At 56.2% G+C, this 18300-nt stretch overlaps 1 protein-coding gene and 1 pseudogene across 1 annotated transcript; both read left to right on the top strand.

Annotated features, from left to right (window-relative positions):
* The first annotated feature begins 13034 nt into the window (after nt 1-13034).
* On the top strand, nt 13035-15684 carry LOC100837896 (annotated as a pseudogene).
* A 315-nt stretch (nt 15685-15999) lies between these two features.
* Nucleotides 16000-18080, top strand: LOC100832572 (7-deoxyloganetin glucosyltransferase). The gene is made up of 2 exons (XM_003575154.4): nt 16000-16650; nt 16768-18080. Exons 1-2 carry the CDS (start codon nt 16161-16163, stop codon nt 17760-17762), a joined length of 1485 nt encoding a protein of 494 aa, XP_003575202.1. The 5' UTR covers nt 16000-16160; the 3' UTR covers nt 17763-18080.
* The last annotated feature ends 220 nt before the right edge of the window (nt 18081-18300 follow it).

The following is an 18300-nucleotide window of genomic DNA, read 5'->3' as shown; positions in this document are numbered from 1 at the left end:
CCGGAGGCGTGCAAACGGAGTGAAGCTCCTCTGCATACCCCAGGACGAAGGGCGTGCACTGCTGGAAGAAATACACCGAGGCACATGTTCCCACCATGTGGCCTCCCGGGCCCTGGCCGGCAAGGCTTTCCGACACGGCTTCTACTAAGCCGATGCCGAGCAACTGGTCAAGAAGTGCGAGGCGTGCCAATTCCATGCGAAGAAGAGTAACCAGTCGGCGCAGGCCCTGCAAGTCATTCCATCCTCCTGGCTGTTCGCGGTCTGGAGGCTAGACATCGTCGGCAAGTTACCGAGAGCGGTTGGCGGCTACGAGTATTTTCTCGTGGCCATCGACAAGTTCTCCAAGTGGATGGAAGTAGAACCGGTGCGGAAGGTGACCACTCTGGCGGCCGTCAAGTTCTTCAAGGGCATTGTGTGCCGGTTTGGTGTCCCTAACGGCATCATCACCGACAACGGCACACAATTCACGAGCGCCGTGTTCCAAGCCTACTGCGAGGGCATGGGCACCAAGATGCACTTCGCTTCTGTTGCTCACCCGAGGAGCAACGGGCAGGCAGAGAGAGCCAACGCAGAGGTGCTGCAGGGGCTCAAGACAAAAACCTCTGACAAGCTCAAAGGCCACGGGAAGCATTGGATTGAAGAACTCCAGCCCGTGCTGTGGTCGATCAGGACCACACCTAGCCGGGCAACGGGAGAAACTCCTTTCGCCCTTGTCTACGGGGCAGAAGCGGTGCTGCCCCTCGAGCTCAAGCATGGATCCCCTTGGGTACGCGCGTACGGCAACCACGGCCAACACGAGCAGAGGGTTGACGATCTGAACTTCATCGAAGAACTTCGATGCCGGGCTGCTGTACGAGCTGCACGCTATCAGCAGGGACTCCGTTGTTATCATGACAGGCAGGTCCGTCCCCGGGAGCTCGAGATCGTAGACCTTGTCCTGCGTCAGATACAAGGAATGAAGGCCGGGAACAAGCTGGCTCCGAAATGGGAGGGGCCCTTCCGGGTAGTGCAGGTGACCAGGCCGGGGGCTGTCCGGCTGGAAACCGAAGTAGGCTTGCCGATGCAGAACAGTTGGAACATTGAGCACTTGCGCAAGTTCTACCCGTGAAGCGGCGGAGCCCGACCCACAGGTGATGCTCCAGCAGCATGTCTCTCGAACTGGTGTAGCCGGGCAACCCCCGATTGTAATCCGCAAGTTTCTGTGAATAAAGATAAGTGGTTTCCTCTGAATTTCAACTTGTCTCGTTATTTGCATATTCTTTCTTCTGTCTCCTGCTGTAGGTGCACAAAAGTCTCTTTCCATCCTTGGTTGTGAGAAGGGGGCTGCCGGAGCCTCGAAAACAACAGCCTTGCATGCACGGTTCGTAGCCCTGCAACTAGAGTGCTACGTGCCTAGGATTCACTGTGGGCCAGTCACTGTGGGCTGACTGGACAGGGAATCACCTTTCTGTCGGAGCATTAAATGCCTGCTTGCGTTACACTCCTTGCCCTGACGAGCCCTGCACACAGGGAGCCTGCCGGGCGGCCACGTGGCGTCGATGCTCTGCCCGCTTGGTACCGTCCCTGTAGTAGGTGCCTACGCCCGGGAACGCCCTCCCCGGCAAGTGACCTTCCCGGGGGGCGCCCAGACGGGAATTCTCCCGTTGCCCTCCAAGGTAACCCCCGCAGCCCGGCTAGCCGGGCAGCTTGTGCGGTGCTGCCCAGGGTGCTATCCTTGCAGGGAGCAAGTGAGCTGACCCACGTGTCATGCAACGGTGGTACCCCGGGTGCCACTGGTGCAACAGTAGCCTCGGGCATGGGCCGGCAACGTTTGTTCCTGGGCGAAATCATCTCTGGTCGCTTGCCGGGCTACGCCCTTAACCGACGCGTGGGTCCCGAGTTGTTTCGGGTCCCCGTCCATGCGCCGCTCCAGGGGGCTCTGCCGTTACGGGCGGAGTAGTGGGGGCGAGATTTCCGTCCTAACCCTCCCCTTAATCACGGGCGGTTAAGGCCACGTCCCGCATTAGCCTCTTAAAGCGTAGTTATCCCCAGCGCACCCGTAGGGAGCGGATGCGACCGTTGGTTAACGCCGGGGTGCTATAAGGCCCCACCGCTGTGCTGAGGAGCAAACACTTAGCCCCAAGCCCTTCTTCCTCATCCCCATTCTTCCTTGCGCCCCTGAATCTTGCTAGTCTCCGCCCACATTCCGCATGGCGCCCACAGCCCCCAAGAGAGGAAAAGGCTCCAAGAGTTCCGCGGCTGACAAAGGCGGGAAGCCTCTCTCAGAGAAGGACCAGAAGAAACGGGCGCTGAGGGCCTCGCAGGCCTTCTTTAGGCCCGGCTACAACAACGAGGAGCTTGACAAGATCCGGCATGTCGTCGCCTCCCGGTTCAACGAGTACGGCGAGACGCTCGTCTTTCCCGCCAGCGCCGGCCACCAGGAGAACGACTTCCGGGTGTTCGCCCGCTGCATCCTTTCCGGGTTGGTGCCTCCATACTCCCTGTTCCTCCATGCACTCATGGAGGCGTACTAGCTCCGGGTTGCACAGCTCCATCCCACCTCCCTCTTCCTTCTTGCCGTCTTCCAGTTCCTCTATGAGCGATTTGTCGGGGTGATGCCGTCAGTGGCATTGTTTTGCCACTACTTCTACCCGCGCATCGACCAAGCGGAGGCGATGTCGTCGGGGGTGGTGTTCCGTGCCCATGACAAGATGAAGTCGGAGTTCATCGTCCGGTTGGAGCAGAAGATCGAGCAGGAGTGGCGCGCAGATTGGTGCTGGGTCCGTGTGGAGGAACCCGACGAGTTCATCTACGTGCCCACCGAGCTGCCGGTGACCAATGACAGTTGGCGGGACCGCTACAGCCGCGACACGGAGCTCCTCCGCATCGTCGAGAGGATCAAGGCCCTGCGACTAGCGGGGCTCACTGACCTCGACGTGGCACGCACCTACATCAGCCGGTGCATCGCGCCGCTGCAGCTGCGGTCCTGCCCCGCGTGGATGTACACGGGATCCGGGGACACCACCCGCCTCCAGAACGGCGGCGTGACCCCGGATGCAATCCGGGCGTGGGTGAAAGAGATCACCGGCGAGGACGCCCCCTTCACGGAACTGCCCCCAGGGGATCCCTCCCTCCACGCCGGCGTCGCGGGGCTGCACGACATCGTCAGCAGCTACCCGCCCTGCAATGAGTCGGGGCTGATGTTCGAATCCCCCGCTCGAGCCTCGCGACCCCGGCCACCCACAGCCCGTGGGAAGCGAGTGGCCGAGGAGAGTGGGGGGGATTCGGAGCTCAGATGGCCCGACATCGGGTCTTCCGGCGACGAGACTGGTCATGTTGCCGGGGCCCAGACGGTCCTCCCTGCGGCTGAGGAGGAGGACGAGGACGACGCACCTCTGGTGCGGAGATCAAGAGCGCCCGCGGCAGCGGCCACCTCCGCAGCGACCGCAAGCGTCGTGGCGGCTTCCGCGGCAATCGGGGCGGCGGCAACCCCACGAGCGTCCACGGCCCCGCCGAAGCGGGGACTCTTCTGGGGCTACGAGCTCAAGCTCAACCCCCCGAAGTAAGCTGACGTTTCTCCCCCCCTTCTTCCTACAAGTTTTGCGCTAGCTCTGGTTTCCTTACTCCTTTGTTGACGCCTTGTAGGGACAGTACTCCGGCGGGAGCCGGCAAGAGGGGGAGGACCGACACTGCACCGGTTGCGCCGAGCAAAAGGCCGCGCACATGGGCCAGTGGTAGTGCAAGTGCCAGTCAGGCTGGCATGGGGGTCAGCAGCCCCGTAAGGTACTCGTCCAGAGCTTCGTCGCGTTCACCGCCGGGTACCTCAATTTAGCTTTAAGTTCTAATTTTGTTCCTTGCCACAGGCCCCACTACGCCCACAACGAGAGCGGGTGATGCGGTGGTCGACCTCACCTCCGACGTTGACGATGCGGGGCTGAGGGAGGAGCCGGAGGCGGCTCCTGCGCCAAGCTCCACCACGCCAGACACAACGGTGGCAGCGCCCACCGTCGCTACCCAGGGCGGAGCTCAGCGGCGCGTCTCTGGCCGCGCAGGCCGGAGGCACGGATCCCACGGCCACCCAGCAGGAGGCAACTCCTCCGAGGGCGCGGTCCCTCCACCAGCCCCGCAACCCATGGGCGCGGGTGTGGAGGAAGAAGTGGCAGGGGAGCAACAGGCGGCTCCGCCGTAGGCGGCTCCGCCGTAGGCGGACGATGCTCCCCCTGACCAAACCGTGGCGGCGGGGGTCTCGTCGTCATCCGCCGCTACCTCCAGCCCAGACCCTGGCATTCTTGCCAGGGCAACTTGGGACCCAATCACTTGAGACCCAAGCATCTACGATCAGGGGCACCAATTCCTCGATGCCATCAAGGAGCAGCAGTTGGCGTTCGTCACCTCATTCAACAAGGTCAGGGAGCACCACGAGCTCGCGAAGAGCCAGCTCGGCGAGGTGCGGCGAGATGTCGAGAGGGAGCAGCAAGAGCTCTCCCGGCTACGAGAGGAGACGCGCCTGGCTCGGCAGGCCAGGGACGAGGCAGAGCTCCATCGGCAACTGGAGGCCCAACGCGCCGAGCACCAGCGAGCATTGGACTTGCTGGCCGCGGCGCAAGAGAAGGCCAACAAGGAGCACGAGAAGGTTCTTGCTACGGCCCAAGCTCGCCTCAACGAGAAGAGCGAGCTGGTCAGCAGCTACTCCTCCCAGCTCCAAGCGCTGCACACGAAGCTGGAGGAGCAGACCAAGGCCGCGGAGGACGCGGCAGCGGCGTCGACACGGCGAGAGAAGGAGCTCAATTCCGCCAAGGAAAAGAGCGCCCAACTTGAGTCCGAATTGGCCATTGCCCGGGGTGAGCTCGTCAAGATGGGCGAGGACAACGTGGACAAGGCCATGGAGATCGCGCGGCAAGCAGAACTCCTTCGCCAGGCCAAGCATGCGGTGGCGCTGGCACGCGGCAACCACGACAAGCTGGCGGAGCAGTGGCAGAGGGAGACCGTGAAGCTGCTCGGGATTGCCCGGGCCGTGCGTGATCTGCTACCAAGGTTCGAGCTGCAGGCTGCAAGGGTGGACGGCACGGACATCAGCACGCTAATCCCATTCTTCTCCGGCATGGTGGGGCAGCTCGGGGCGCTCGATGTGTGGATCTCCAAGCTGCGACGGGGAGATAGCTTCATGCGCCAGGGAGATCGCCGAGACGATCCTCCCCCGGGTGCACTACTATCACCCCGACTTCCCCTTCGAAGCGCTGCTGGACGCCTGGTCGGACAGCGAGGACGGCCCCTCCCACAGCAAGGCAGTAGGCAGGTTCGTCGACGAGGTGGTGGACCTGATGCAGAGGAAGCCAGAGCCCACAGCGGAAGACCCCGGCAACTAGTCGCCGCTGCCCCCTGCTAGTCCTCGTTTTCTTTTTTTTTCTTTGCTTTTGTTCCCTGTAAGTGTCGCGCTTGGCGCCGTTGAACAATTAATGTTTTATTAGTCCATGTAGTCGTTCGCTACTTTTATAAATTTCGTTTTCTGGTTCTACTTGGTACTTGTTCCTGGGATTGACTCGCTGGGTGGATCTTCTGGTCTCCGTGTGTTATGGCTTGTGTTGCCGGGGACTCGCGCGCTACCCACTTAACAAGACCAGGGACCCGGGACGGACCCGCAGTGCAACCTGGGGCCAAGTACCAACGGCGGGCCACTCCGCTTGCGGGTTAGCTACTCCCAAGCACGCGCCTTCGGGACGGACCCGCAAGCCGCATGAGGAGCGCACTCCCCCCGCAAGCGTCCTTCTAACACTCCAGCCACACGTGAGACTCGAACCACACCAATGAGCCAATGTTCTAGGATAGTGTACTTAGCTGTTTGCTCTCATGCTGAACGTGTCAGTTCTGCACTTGGAACGCTTGCTGGAGGGATGCGGCAAGGACGCTATGGCAGTGCACCCATCGGTGCTAAGTACGGATGGCATGCACCACCATAGCGTCTCCGCGGCAACCCTCGCCTAGGAACCGCCTGTTGGAGGGATGCGGCATGGGCACGGTGGCAGTGCACCCATCGGCGTTGAGCGCGGATGGCATGCACCACCACCGTGTCACTGCTGTCTCCCTCGCCTTTGCAACCGTCTTCTTAGCTTTGCTCTGAGTTGCTCCGTGGCCACCAAGCCCTTTTATAGGCACGGTGAAGAACCCTGCCACCGTGCGCGCCGAGTTACCGCGGCACAGGTGGCGACACCCTCCTGCGGTAAGAACCTTGAAGCGGTCGCCATGCGCCACTGGCTACCCGCTAAATGACACAGCCCGTGAGCGCTCTAGGAGCATCACAGTGTGCCGGATCCCATCCTTGTCCTGCATGTCAGATCCTTACCATGCCCGAGATGCTGCAAATTTTTTTCAAAATGCACGAAAAAAGACACAGCACAGATAGAGCACAGGTAGCCCTCCTGCCTCCCAGCCCCCTAGCACAGAAGGATCCATGCCAAACTTGGGTGTGAGCATTCTTCCATTCCAAGACGCAGCTGTTGCGTGGTGCGCGTTGCGGGGAACCCGGCACAAGCATTATACATTTAGTACTAAACGGTTTTGCTATTTCAATCATTAAGATTCGTGTAAGATTAATGTAAGTCCGATGGCTAAAGAAAATTTTCATTGGATGGCTACAATTGTTGACTGAGAAATAAGTATTTCCTAGGCGACTGAAAAATAGACACTCCCTTTAGTAAATCATTAATCTCACACATTTTTGTTAGGGGAAGCAGTGTACGAAGGGGATAATGTCGTAAACACATTGTCATAAATAAATACAAAAAGTACACACACTATGGAACACGTACTATGAAACGTAGATGTATTTCAAATGGTATCCAAATTTGCATTAGAGCATCTTCAGCAGTAGCCCTTATATGAACGCCCCTAAATGTTGTTTAGGGCTTTTACATAAATTTTTAAGACCTTACTAGTACAGTGCCCGTGCGTTGCCATGGCCTCTTAAATAGATGCACATGAAAATTAATGTTTATAAAAAAAACATAATTTGAAATCAATCGGAATGAACGAAACAATGGGTACAATCGAGTATGACATGTATGTTGTTTGCATAGATGGTGTTCTATTCCCTACTTGTATTTAACATAATTAGACTATTCGACTTCCATCTAATCTAATGGCGTAACTTCATGTCGTGTGCTGCCAATGTTTATCATGGCCATCCGATCGATGAAAGTCTTGCCTATGTCCCTCATCAATCTGCCGGGTCCGGGTCTGGCAATGCACCACCTGTACCCAGTTCAGCACAGAGCCCAGATGTTGCACCCGTGGCACCCGGGGTACCACCGCTGCACGACGCGTGGGTCGCATCGCTTGGTCCCTGGGAGGATCGCACCCCGGGGCGGCAACGTGCAAGCTGCCCGGAAAGCTACCAGCTCGGCAGGGCTAGCAGGGCTTCGGGGAATAATCTCGCCTGGGCGCTTCCCGGGAGGTAACTTGCCGGGAGGAGGCGTTCCCGGGCGCAGGTTCCTGCCGTGAAGGCAGGGCCGAGCAAACAGAGCAGCAGCGCCACATGGGCGCACGGCAGGCGCCCAGTGTGCAGGGTCGCCAGGACGAGGAGTATAGCGCAAGACACATTTAATGAGCCAACAGGAGGGGGGTTATCCATCTAGTCAGGCAAACAGTGGCTGCCCAGAGCTAGTTTATAGGGTATTAGACCCCTAGTCGCGGGACTGGCGCTCTTGCATGTCTGCCAGCGCACCGAGGAGGAGCTGCCCAAGCTCCCTGCTCGCCACTTTGTAATCCATGCACCGTGGCGCCTGTGGTATCCCCTTGGCCATAAAAGGAGGACCCCCGTCCATGGTCGAAGGGGTTGATTCGTTCGTTCGTGGGTTCGTGAGTTCAACCAACTCATAGTTCTGCACTAGCAGTAGCTCAAAGTAGTAAGCAGCGCTTAGCCAAAAGGAGAGAGTACCCGGGGACTCCCCCGGCAACCTATAAACCACCATTCCTCAGTTAATTATAAGCTCAGACAAGCAGGATGTAGGGTTTTACACCTCAGGGTGGCCCGAACCTGGGTAAAAAGTGCTCCCGTGTCCATTGTTTCCATACGCTTTGCATTGGCCCCGCCGGCGATCGCCGGAGCGATCCCCGTAGCCCACTGCCGAACCTAAAAGGGGATGCCCGCGCATCCCCGGTGTCTAAGCCCCGTGCTGCGACACCAGAATAGCACATGCAGCCCAAAAACTTAAGGCCCGTCACAAACCCATGCGGGCCTGCTATAACAATCCAACTCCCTATTATTATGTCTAACCCAAATCCTAAGCGAGAACCCCCACTATAGCTAGCCAACGGGCCGGGCTTTTTTAAAAAGCCCGCAATCCCACCGTGCGCAGACCGTTTTGGGCCCCGCACGATTATAAACGGGTCGTGCCGGCCCCCAACCCTTGTCGGGCCGTGCCTGGGCCTCAGTCTCGATCCCATGGTCTGGCACGGTCCATTTGGCAATTTGTTTTACTATTTTATATTTCTCGGCATATCTTTTCCCTCGATTTGGCCCAGTCCTGCACTGGCCCCTCCTCTATTTTCTCTTTTTCTCCCAGCCCAACCCCCTGCTGACATCCTTTAACCTCTGTGTCTGATCTGGATCGAGAGGATTCCCATCCCATCGATCCCCAATCCCCCACAACGCCACGACCTCGACTGCCTCTCACTCGACTCCTTCTTCTCCGCCGCCAGCCTAGCCCCTCGTCACCGGCCTCTCTGCTTCCAGGCACGTCATAGAGTGCCCCTCTCTCTCTGTCTTCGACCATCCGGTGGTCTGGCTTCTCCGCCTCTATATCCGCCCCGACCCATTCTCTCTGTCACGGTTCCAGGTGGACGCCGAGCCAGCTCGGCTTGGCTCGGCCGGAGCTCGCCGCCGACGAGCTGAGCCCGGCTCGGCCCGAAAACCTGCCGAGTCATTTTGGCCGACTCAGCTCGGCCCGACACCCAGCTCGGGTTGGCTCGGTCCAGCGCCGTCGCCGTCGGTGGACACCTTGACGTCTCCGGCGCCGGCACGGAGGAGGAGCTGGGTGGCTTGGTGAAGTGCGCGGAGGCGGGAGGCAGCTGGATGTGTCGTCCATGGCTTCCAGCTCGTCGTCTAGGCCACCAGAGAAGAAGGGGGTAAACGGCGGGGAGAACCTTGGAACGCAGCAGCAGCGTTGGCGGCGAGCAGAAGCAACAGCGCACACCAACTGGGGCGAGCGGCGTCGGGGAGCCATTGCGACGAGCGGCGCCGAGATCCGCGGCGAGCAGAAGCAACAGCGCACACCAGCTGGGGCGAGCGGCGTCGGGAGCCATTGCGACGAGCGGCGGCGAGATCCGCGGCGAGCCAACTCGGCTCGGCCCAAGCTCGTCACCGACGAGCTGAGTCTGGCTCGGCCCGAAAACCTGCCGAGTCATCTTGGCCGACTCGGCTCGGCCGACACCTAGCTCGGGTTGGCTCGGTCTGGCTCGGTCCAGCGCCGTCGCCGTCGGTGGACACTACCTTGACGTCTCCGGCACCGGCACGGAGGAGGAGCTGGGTGGCTTGGTGAAGCGCGCGGAGGCGGGAGGCAGCTGGATGTGTCGTCCATGGCTTCCAGCTCGTCGTCCGGGCCACCAGAGAAGAAGGGAGGGTCCATGGCGAGGAGAACCTTGGCATGCAGTAGCAGCGTCAGCGGCGAGCAGAAGCAGCAGCGCACACCAGCTGGGGTGAGCGGCGGCGAGATCCGCGCCAGCAATAGGCCGGCGGCAAGCAGCAACAGCACGTAGTAGCAGCAGCAGCCAACAAGCACTCAGCAGCAGAGGCGCACAGCAAGCAGCAGTGGCAGCCAGCTTCTTCACTGCATGAGCGCCGAGACACTGCGCTCCTTGTCCCTCACGGCGGAGTTCTTCTTCATGGCGGCGGCCGGCGGCACAGCGTAGGACGGGCCGTCCAGTGGCAGCGGGCGGCACAGCGGCGGTAGGGAGAGCCTTCAAGGAACGACCGAACAACTCAAGACTTGACCTAGGAGGCTGGACGGATCTTGGTCTGGGCCGGGATCGATCACGGATCGGGGAGGTGGCCCAAACTCGCAAGCTCGCCGAGCTGGCTCGGCTCGGCCCGAAGATTTTGCGGGCCATTTTGGTGGGCTCGGCTCGCTCGAAAAAAATGCGAGCTCGAGCCGAGCCGGCTCGGCTCGCCGTGGGCTCGGTCCTGCTCGCCGAGCTGGGCTCGAACGTCCAGGCAGAGTTACGATCCTCTCAGCACAACAAGCAGGCAGCGGCGGCCCCGACCTCTCTCCAGCACGGCAGCGATGGCTGCAGCGACGAGCGGGGCTTAGTTTAGCCCACCAGGCTAGACAGGCAGAGGGAAGCAGAGGTGGCGCGACGGGCGGAGGGGAAGGCAAGAGGAGGAGGAGGGGGACGGCTACCACAGGAGATCGGGAGGAGGAGGAGTGGAGGGCTGGAGGCATAGCGGTGGTGGGTTTTCCTTTCTTCCGTGGGTACGACGGTGGTATGTACCAGTTTGGACCACGAGTTGAATTAACACAGACTTGTAGGGGCAAATTGCAAAATTCACAGACAGGCGACGACGAAGGAAACGTTCATCCCTTTATTATTTGGGTAGATTTCAATTCCATCTTCAGTAGGAGCCCTATATTCTAGCCCCTATTTAATTTTTCCATTACACTGACATATGTGGCCCATCTGTAAGTGGGACATTTTCCTTTTTCTTCTTTCTTCTGTCTTCTTCTCCGAGCACATACGAGAGGCAGATACGCCCTTCTTCCCCACGGAGGCCGGCGGGCGCTGCCAGCGGTGGAGGAGGCGACGCGGCCAAAGGAGGTGATGGGCAGTGTGGCGGGAGGAGATGCGGCAGCGGGGGCAAGGAGATGGGGGCGGAGGCAGGAGGAGGAGATGGGGGTGCGGCAGGAGGAGGAGATGGGGGCAGGGCGAGGCTACCGACCGTGGCGCGGCGGCGGACGACGACATGGCTTTGTAGCCCGCTGGCTAGGAGACAGGGAAGCAATGGCCGTTCGCGGCGGAGGCGGCGCAGCCAAGGGTGCCACGGGACTGCAGAGGCGAGGGACAGGGGCGGCGAGGCACAGCGGCGGTAGGCCGGCGGTGAGGCGCGGGGCGGCGGTGGCGGCCGGCAGTGTGGCATGGACGCGCGAGAGGAGAGAGGGATGGTGATGTGGGATGAGAAGGGAGGAATAGGGGCCTCCCTTGGGAGCCCTTGGGGATGAGGGCTTGGGGGGTCGATCTAGGGGCTTCCTACTTTACGGGCTTTAGTAGGGGCCCTGCTGAATACCTCTTTTTGGACTCAGCCCCTAAAATCGCAGTATGGATCGTGTTTAGGGGCACTGCTGAAGATGCTCTGACTAGGAACAAGTAGCTGCTTTCCAACATGTCTCCATCTCATGGTCAACTAGTGCACTCTCCATCCGGTGCTCCCTGAAGCTTAGCGTAAGGCCAAGAGACGACTATTTTTTTTGTAGCTATTAGGAGAGGCAGCAAGGGATCAACCACCCACCAATTTCTTAAGCCTCACGTGTGGACTGAAGGTCTAATCAACAGTGCCAACGCAGCAGAAAATTTGTTTCTTGGGGATATGATCTATGTTTGGATGAGTTGTGCACTTGTACCTTGAAAGCGCGCGGCTTATGCACTTCCACATTGCGACATACGCTCATTTGTTAGGCATTGCCAAAAAAGCTTAGGTTTGCCGTTCAAGAATCAAGATATTTCTCAATGGTGCGTGGATTGGTAATGGGGAAACCCTTGGTTGGCTTGTCCGACCACGACGGCGGTGACGTCGTTGTACTTCTTTCCTCTCTTTTGAAACGTTGTCGAGGTACTTCCATGCCATTCGTTCTATGTTCCCGGGTGAAAAACAAAAGTTTTTGGATTAGCCGACGGCAGCGCTGATGGTATCGTTTTCCCCCTTGGGGACGTCGTTGGGGGAACGCCAGATCAGTAGGTGAGGGGGTCTTGGTTGGTGGGCGAGTGTTTGACGTGTGTTGATTGTCGTTGCTAGGCTCGGCAAGTTGCAATTCTTCGATTCTGTCAAATGACGGTGGCGGCTGATTCTAGATCGTGCGCATATGACACCCGCTGAGGATCTGCGTTACCGGTTGTGCCCCGGTGCAGCCTCGGATTTTGCCCGGAGCGCCACGATCAACACTCATGCAACCGCAACAACCTCGCAAAGGAACAGCAACCAAGTCCTAGCACCGCCGACAGCCGTACTAGTCCGAGAACCTAGATAGCCTGCCACACTGCCATCAGAGGCCACCACTCGCCGCGCATCAAGGTGCACATGGTTGCCACAGTACCAACCCCATGAGGCATTGGCACGTGGCCCAACCGGCCTGTGCACCGGCAAAACCAGACCAACGGCGATCAGGTACCAGTGCACACAACAACCCCCCATGCTAGAGCCCGACAAGCGCTAGCTGCAAGCCACATGGTGCCACCGGAGGGATGCAAACGAGCGTGCCGCAAAACCTGATGCACAGCACCGACGACCCCAACAGGCCACACGCCAATGCCTGCCTCCCTTCGAGCGTCAGCCACCCGCGTGAGGCCAGCTAAGCCGGCCAACACGCACCAAGCATGCCTCCTGAGCCACCTCCTGAACCACCCAACACACCGGTGGCCGAGCACCCTCGAGGCCACCACACCCACCGCTGATTCTAGATCGTGCGCATATGACACCCGCCGAGGATCTGCGTTACCGGTTGTGCCCCGGTGCAGCCTCGGATTTTGATGTTACGCAGTGGTATGCGGTCAAGTCATGCGGCCCCTTCATCAGGCTTGTAACTGATGGCCTTGAGTTGTTGATTGATGCATTCATTTTCTTAGGCTATCTAAATAAATCAATACAATGTGACTGTAAGGTCAATGGTTGCAACCTCCTTTCGATTTAAAAATCCCCATAATCAATGGATTTATTGTACCACCTAAGTGTATAATCATCATATATCCTCTGAGTATGAGTTCTGAAGCTAAACAATCCACCCCTCCACCTCTCTCTTTTTAGTCATCAACGTGAGGACATGGCCGGCCCAGACATGCCTCCTCACGCGGTGTTCTTCCCTTTCCCAGCTCAGGGCCATGTCAAGCCGGCGCTCCAGCTGGCCAAGCTCCTCCATCATTGCCATGGCTTTCAGGCCACCTTTGTCCACACCGAACACAACTGCCGTCGCCTCCTCCGCTTGCGCGGCGCCGACGCGCTGGCAGGGATCCCCGGGTTCCGCTTCGCCGCCGTCCCGGACAGCTTGCACCTGCCCGATGTGGACGCGTCACAGGACATGAGTGCACTGCTACTTTCCCTGGAGACGCTGGCGCCGCACTTCAGGAACCTCGTGTCGGACCTTCCTCCGGTGTCCTGCGTCGTCCCCGACATCGAGCACATCCTAATTGCCTCCAAGGAGATGGGCCTACCCTGCGTCACCCTCTGGACCACGAGCGCCTGCGCCTTCATGGCGCTCCAGCAGTGCCAGCACCTTGTCAACAGGGGCATTGTTCCCCTCAAAGGTGAGCCATAATCTCCAGAGCAGATGAGTATGCAGTTAATTAGGGGCCAGCTCCAACTTGGACTGTGATCCTTTGCATGTACTATATCGGATAAATTTGTTAGTTTTTTTAGAACATCTCAGATTAATTAGTTGCGATCAACAACCTTATTCTTACCTCAAAGACCTGCTGGCGATTAACCGCCATGCACGCGCACGTTTCCAACAAGGCCCAAACGCAGCCCAGTTATTTTTCTTGAAAAAAAATGGAAGTCCACCAGAGAAAAATCTGAATTTTTTGTCCCCCAAAAAACACTCAAAGTTCCATCCATGAAATTTGGAAGTTTGTCAAAAAACTTAGAAGTCCATGAAGTTTTTGTCAAAAAATAGAAAGTTTGCCACAAAAAGATGAAAGTTACATCCTTCAAATTTTGGAAGCCCAACCAAGAATTTGAAAGTCTTGTAAAAAAATAGGAAGTTTGTTCCAAATTTTTTGAAACTTTGTCACAAATTGTTGAAAGTTTATCACAATTTTGAAAAGGCTCACTTTTCTTCAAAAAATAAAATTTGAAAGTCCATATCAAACTGTAAAAGTTTTCAGAAAACAGAAAGTTCATCTGCAATTTTGGTTAGGAATTTTAAGCATTTCTCTTTTAAAAGAATCAAAAGAGGAAAAAAAAGAATGTGACTGCTTCTTCAAATAAAGATACACAAAATAATCAAGTTACCGTTGAATAAATATTTTCAATTTTGAAGCGCTTACTTGTATTTAACAAATTCTTGATTAGTTTGCGGTCGCTAAATTGTGACGTCATGTAATTTGTCTTACAATTTTTTGTAGACAAATACACACAAAAACACGAACAAGTTAGCTAGCCAACAACAAAATATGCAAAGCGAATGAGACAAACAAGGTTACAAGAATCCACCGCAATACCAAACGCAACCTAAGCCTTAGATGCTTGCTCATCGTATGTTTTAAATTGCTTACCAATTCTCTTTGTAATACTGGATAATTGGTTGCTTTCAAAACAGAGGCCGAGCAGCTATGGAATGGATACCTTGACAACATGGTGATGGACTGGTTGCCAGGGATGCCCAAGGACATGCACCTAAAGGATTTCCCAAGCTTCATCCGCACGAAGACGCCATACTTAGCCTCGTCTTGCGCTCGATGGTGTGCCACAAGACCACTCCATCCGCCGTCATATTTCACACCTTCGACGAGCTCGAGCACCTGACCATCACCGCAATGTCCAACATCCTCCCACCGATCTACGCCATCGGGCCATTACCGCTCCTCCTAGATCAACTCTCCAACAGTAATGCTGACACGTTGGAATCAAACCATACCCACGAGAATCGCGCCTGCCTAGAGTGGCTCAAGGGCAAGAGGCCAAACTCGGTGGTGTATGTGAGCTTCGGGAGCATCACAACGCCGACAAACAAACAACTTGTAGAGCTCGCATGGGGTTTGGCTAACAGTAGACAAGATTTCCTCTGGGTGATCAGAAACGACCAAGTGAATAATGGCGCCATTAACCCTGCTAATGTACTGCCACCTGAGTTCTTGGACCAGACCATGAAGAGGGGTTACCTAACGAACTGGTGCCCGCAGTAGGAGGTGCTTCAGCACAAGGCAATTGGTGCATTCCTGACACATTGCGGGTGGAACTCGATGCTGGAGAGCATCAGCACTGGGGTGCCGATGTTGTGTTGGTCGTTCGTCGCCGATCAACACACGAACAGCAGGTACGCTTGCTCCGAGTGGCGTGTCGGCATGGAGATCGGCAGCAATGTGTAGAGAAAAGAGGTAGAGTCAGCCATCAGGGAGGTGATGGAAGGGGACAAAGGAAAGGAGATGAGGAGAATGGCGATGGAACGGAAGGAGAAGGCAACCGTGGCTGCACTACCAGGCGGGCCTTCTTGGGTAAATCTAGAGAAGGTGATCCGTGGGGTACTTACAGTGCCTCTTGTGGAGAAGCATGCTGAAATAGTATGAAGTGGCCTGCACCGATAATAAGTATTTGAGATAACTATATGCCATGGTTCATGTGATCTGCGTGAAAACGTGGCTATTCCTTTGTCATGAAAAATATTTGCCGTGTACGCCAACAATAATTGATGAATGGATAGGATTATATGCCATGGTTCATGTCCATATGTGATCTGTTTAAAAACCTTGTTGCTACTTTTGTCAAGAAAAATAATTGAAGCCCATGTGCACGACTAGATTTTCTAGTTCCGAAGCTTCCTGTTTTGGGTCAGGCGATGTGTTGGGACAAACGATCACGAATTGTATAGTATTGGTCAAATGTGCAATTCAGCAGTGTGTTTGACAAATACCGCAAAATAAAGGTGTCACGTGGCCAATTTTTTCATGAAAAAATCACATCGTAGAGAAAGAAAGTGGAGTGCGGATTGATTCGAAACAAAAGTTTCTAAGTAAAAACTGTTGAATGCTTCTCTCAGCCCACACATCTTGATCCAACGGCTAATATTTTGGTTTGTTTATTTCCAAGAGAAGGATGTTTTCCGTCTTGATACTCCGTAGTTACCAAAACGGCAAACACTCAGGGTGTGATGGACGAATCGTCCAAAAGCTAGGAACATTATATAGCCGCAGCAGAGGAACAGAGGTGAGCACTGCCGCTAAACAATCCTGCACTCTCATTCCAGCAAACAGGCTTTCAAGCAGCAATGGCGACCCCAGCTCCCCACACCGAAAAGCCTCACGTGTTGTTCTTCCCATTCCCAGCTCAGGGCCATGTCAAGCCGGCGCTTCAGTTGGCCAAGCTCCTCCACCATTACCATGGCTTTCAGGTCACCTTTGTCCACACGGAGCACAACCGCCGCCGCCTCCTCCGCGCGCACCGCCCCGACGCGCTCTCGGGGATCCCTGGGTTCTGCTTCGCCGCCGTCCCGGACGGCCTTCCCCCCTCGGACGTGAACGCGTCACAGGACATGGCTGCCCTGCTATTATCCCTGGAGACATCGGTCCCGCACTTCAGGAACCTCGTCGCAGACCTCCCGCCGGTGTCCTGCGTCATCTCCGACATCGAGCACATCCTGATCGCGGCCAAGGAAATGGGCCTTCGCTGCGTCACATTCTGGACCACGGGCGCGTGCGCCTTCATGGCGTGCCAGCAGTGCCAGCAGCTCGTCGATATGGGCATTCTTCCCTTCAAAGGTAAGCCGCCAAGTTGTACTCCATATTATTATACATCGATTTATATATCCGGTTGTTTGGAATGAAAAGCAGCTTGGATGTGTATTTTCTAGTGATACATCTTGCTTTGGTAAACAGAGGCTGAGCAGCTACGGAATGGATACCTGGACAGAACGGTCGTGGACTGGGTGCCAGGGATGCCCAAGCACATTCGCCTAAGGGACTTCCCGAGCTTCATACGCACAACGGACCCTGAAGACCCGATGATCAAAATCCTGTTAAGCTCGATGGCGTGCCACAGGACCACTCCATCCGCCATCATCTTCCACACCTTCGACGAGCTGGAGCGCGAAACCATCGCCGCAATGGCCGGCATCCTGCCACCGATCTACGCCGTCGGGCCGTTGCCGCTCCTCGTCAGCCAGATCCCCGTTGGTGGCGCACTTGACACGTTGGAATCAAACCTTTCCAAGGAGAACCACGCCTGCCTAGAGTGGCTCAAGGGCAAGGGGCCAAACTCAGTGGTGTATGTGAGCTTTGGGAGCATAGCAACGCTGAATAAAGAACAGCTAGTGGAGTTCGCGTGGGGTTTGGCTAACAGTAAACAGGAGTTCTTGTGGGTTATCAGAGATGACTTGGTAAACAATGGCGCCGACGAGCCTGCCAACGTGTTGCCACCGGAGTTTTTGGAGGGGACCAAGGCGAGGAACTACATGACGAACTGGGTCCCGCAAGATGCGGTGCTCCAACACGAGGCGATCGGCGCGTTCCTGACGCATTGCGGGTGGAACTCGATGCTGGAGAGCATCAGCGCCGGGGTGCCGATGTTGTGCTGGCCGTTCGGCGCCGATCAGTACACGAACAGCAGGTACGCTTGTTCTGAGTGGCGCGTCGGCATGGAGATCAGCAGCGATGCAAAGAGAGATGAGGTAGAATCAGCCATCAGGGAGGTGATGGAAGGGGAGAGGGGAAAGGAGATGAAGAGAACGGTGATGGAATGGAAGGAGAAGGCGACCGTTGCTGCAATGCCAGGTGGGCCGTCTTGGGTAAATCTGGAGAAGGTGATCCGTGAGGTGATCTGCCTGGCGCAGGGTGCAGAAGAGCCTCTAGCGGAGAAGCATAGTGAAACATGAAATCATTTGTGGTTTTCACCGGCAATAATGATAACAGGCATTCAGGCAATATGATATATATGTGTCATGGACTCATGGTTGGCAATCTCTGTCAAAACTTGATGTTCATCATCAAGAAATTAATTGCAAATTATTGATAGGTGATCCGTATCTGTACGTAGTAATCATCCAACTACATTGTTGCTGAAGGTGCTTATCATGTGGTACAGTACAACCGGACACTACGTAGAGCAGTCCCTGCAAGCAAGAAGCTAGGAAGAAACAATCGTGTTGAGTATGCCATGAGATTTCAAAAAATTAGTGACCTTTTAAAGTTTAGGGTCACTGAAATTTTAAATCGTGATCCGAAGCGCATTTAAGAGGCGCCACGTAGGCAGTAGACTTGACATGTGGGGCTACTCCGCCATGATGAACGAAAACCTAAAAAGAGTAAAACCGTGTCATAAGTTTCTCAATGAGGTAAGTCAAAGGATTTTTTTTTGTTGAATGGGGTAGAATGTGTCACAAACTTTCTTAGAGAGGACGAAAGGTGGAATTC

Source organism: Brachypodium distachyon, chromosome 3 (genome assembly GCF_000005505.3).
Source record: "Brachypodium distachyon strain Bd21 chromosome 3, Brachypodium_distachyon_v3.0, whole genome shotgun sequence".
NCBI lineage: Eukaryota > Viridiplantae > Streptophyta > Magnoliopsida > Poales > Poaceae > Brachypodium > Brachypodium distachyon.
This window is presented reverse-complemented; position numbering and strand designations above follow the sequence as displayed.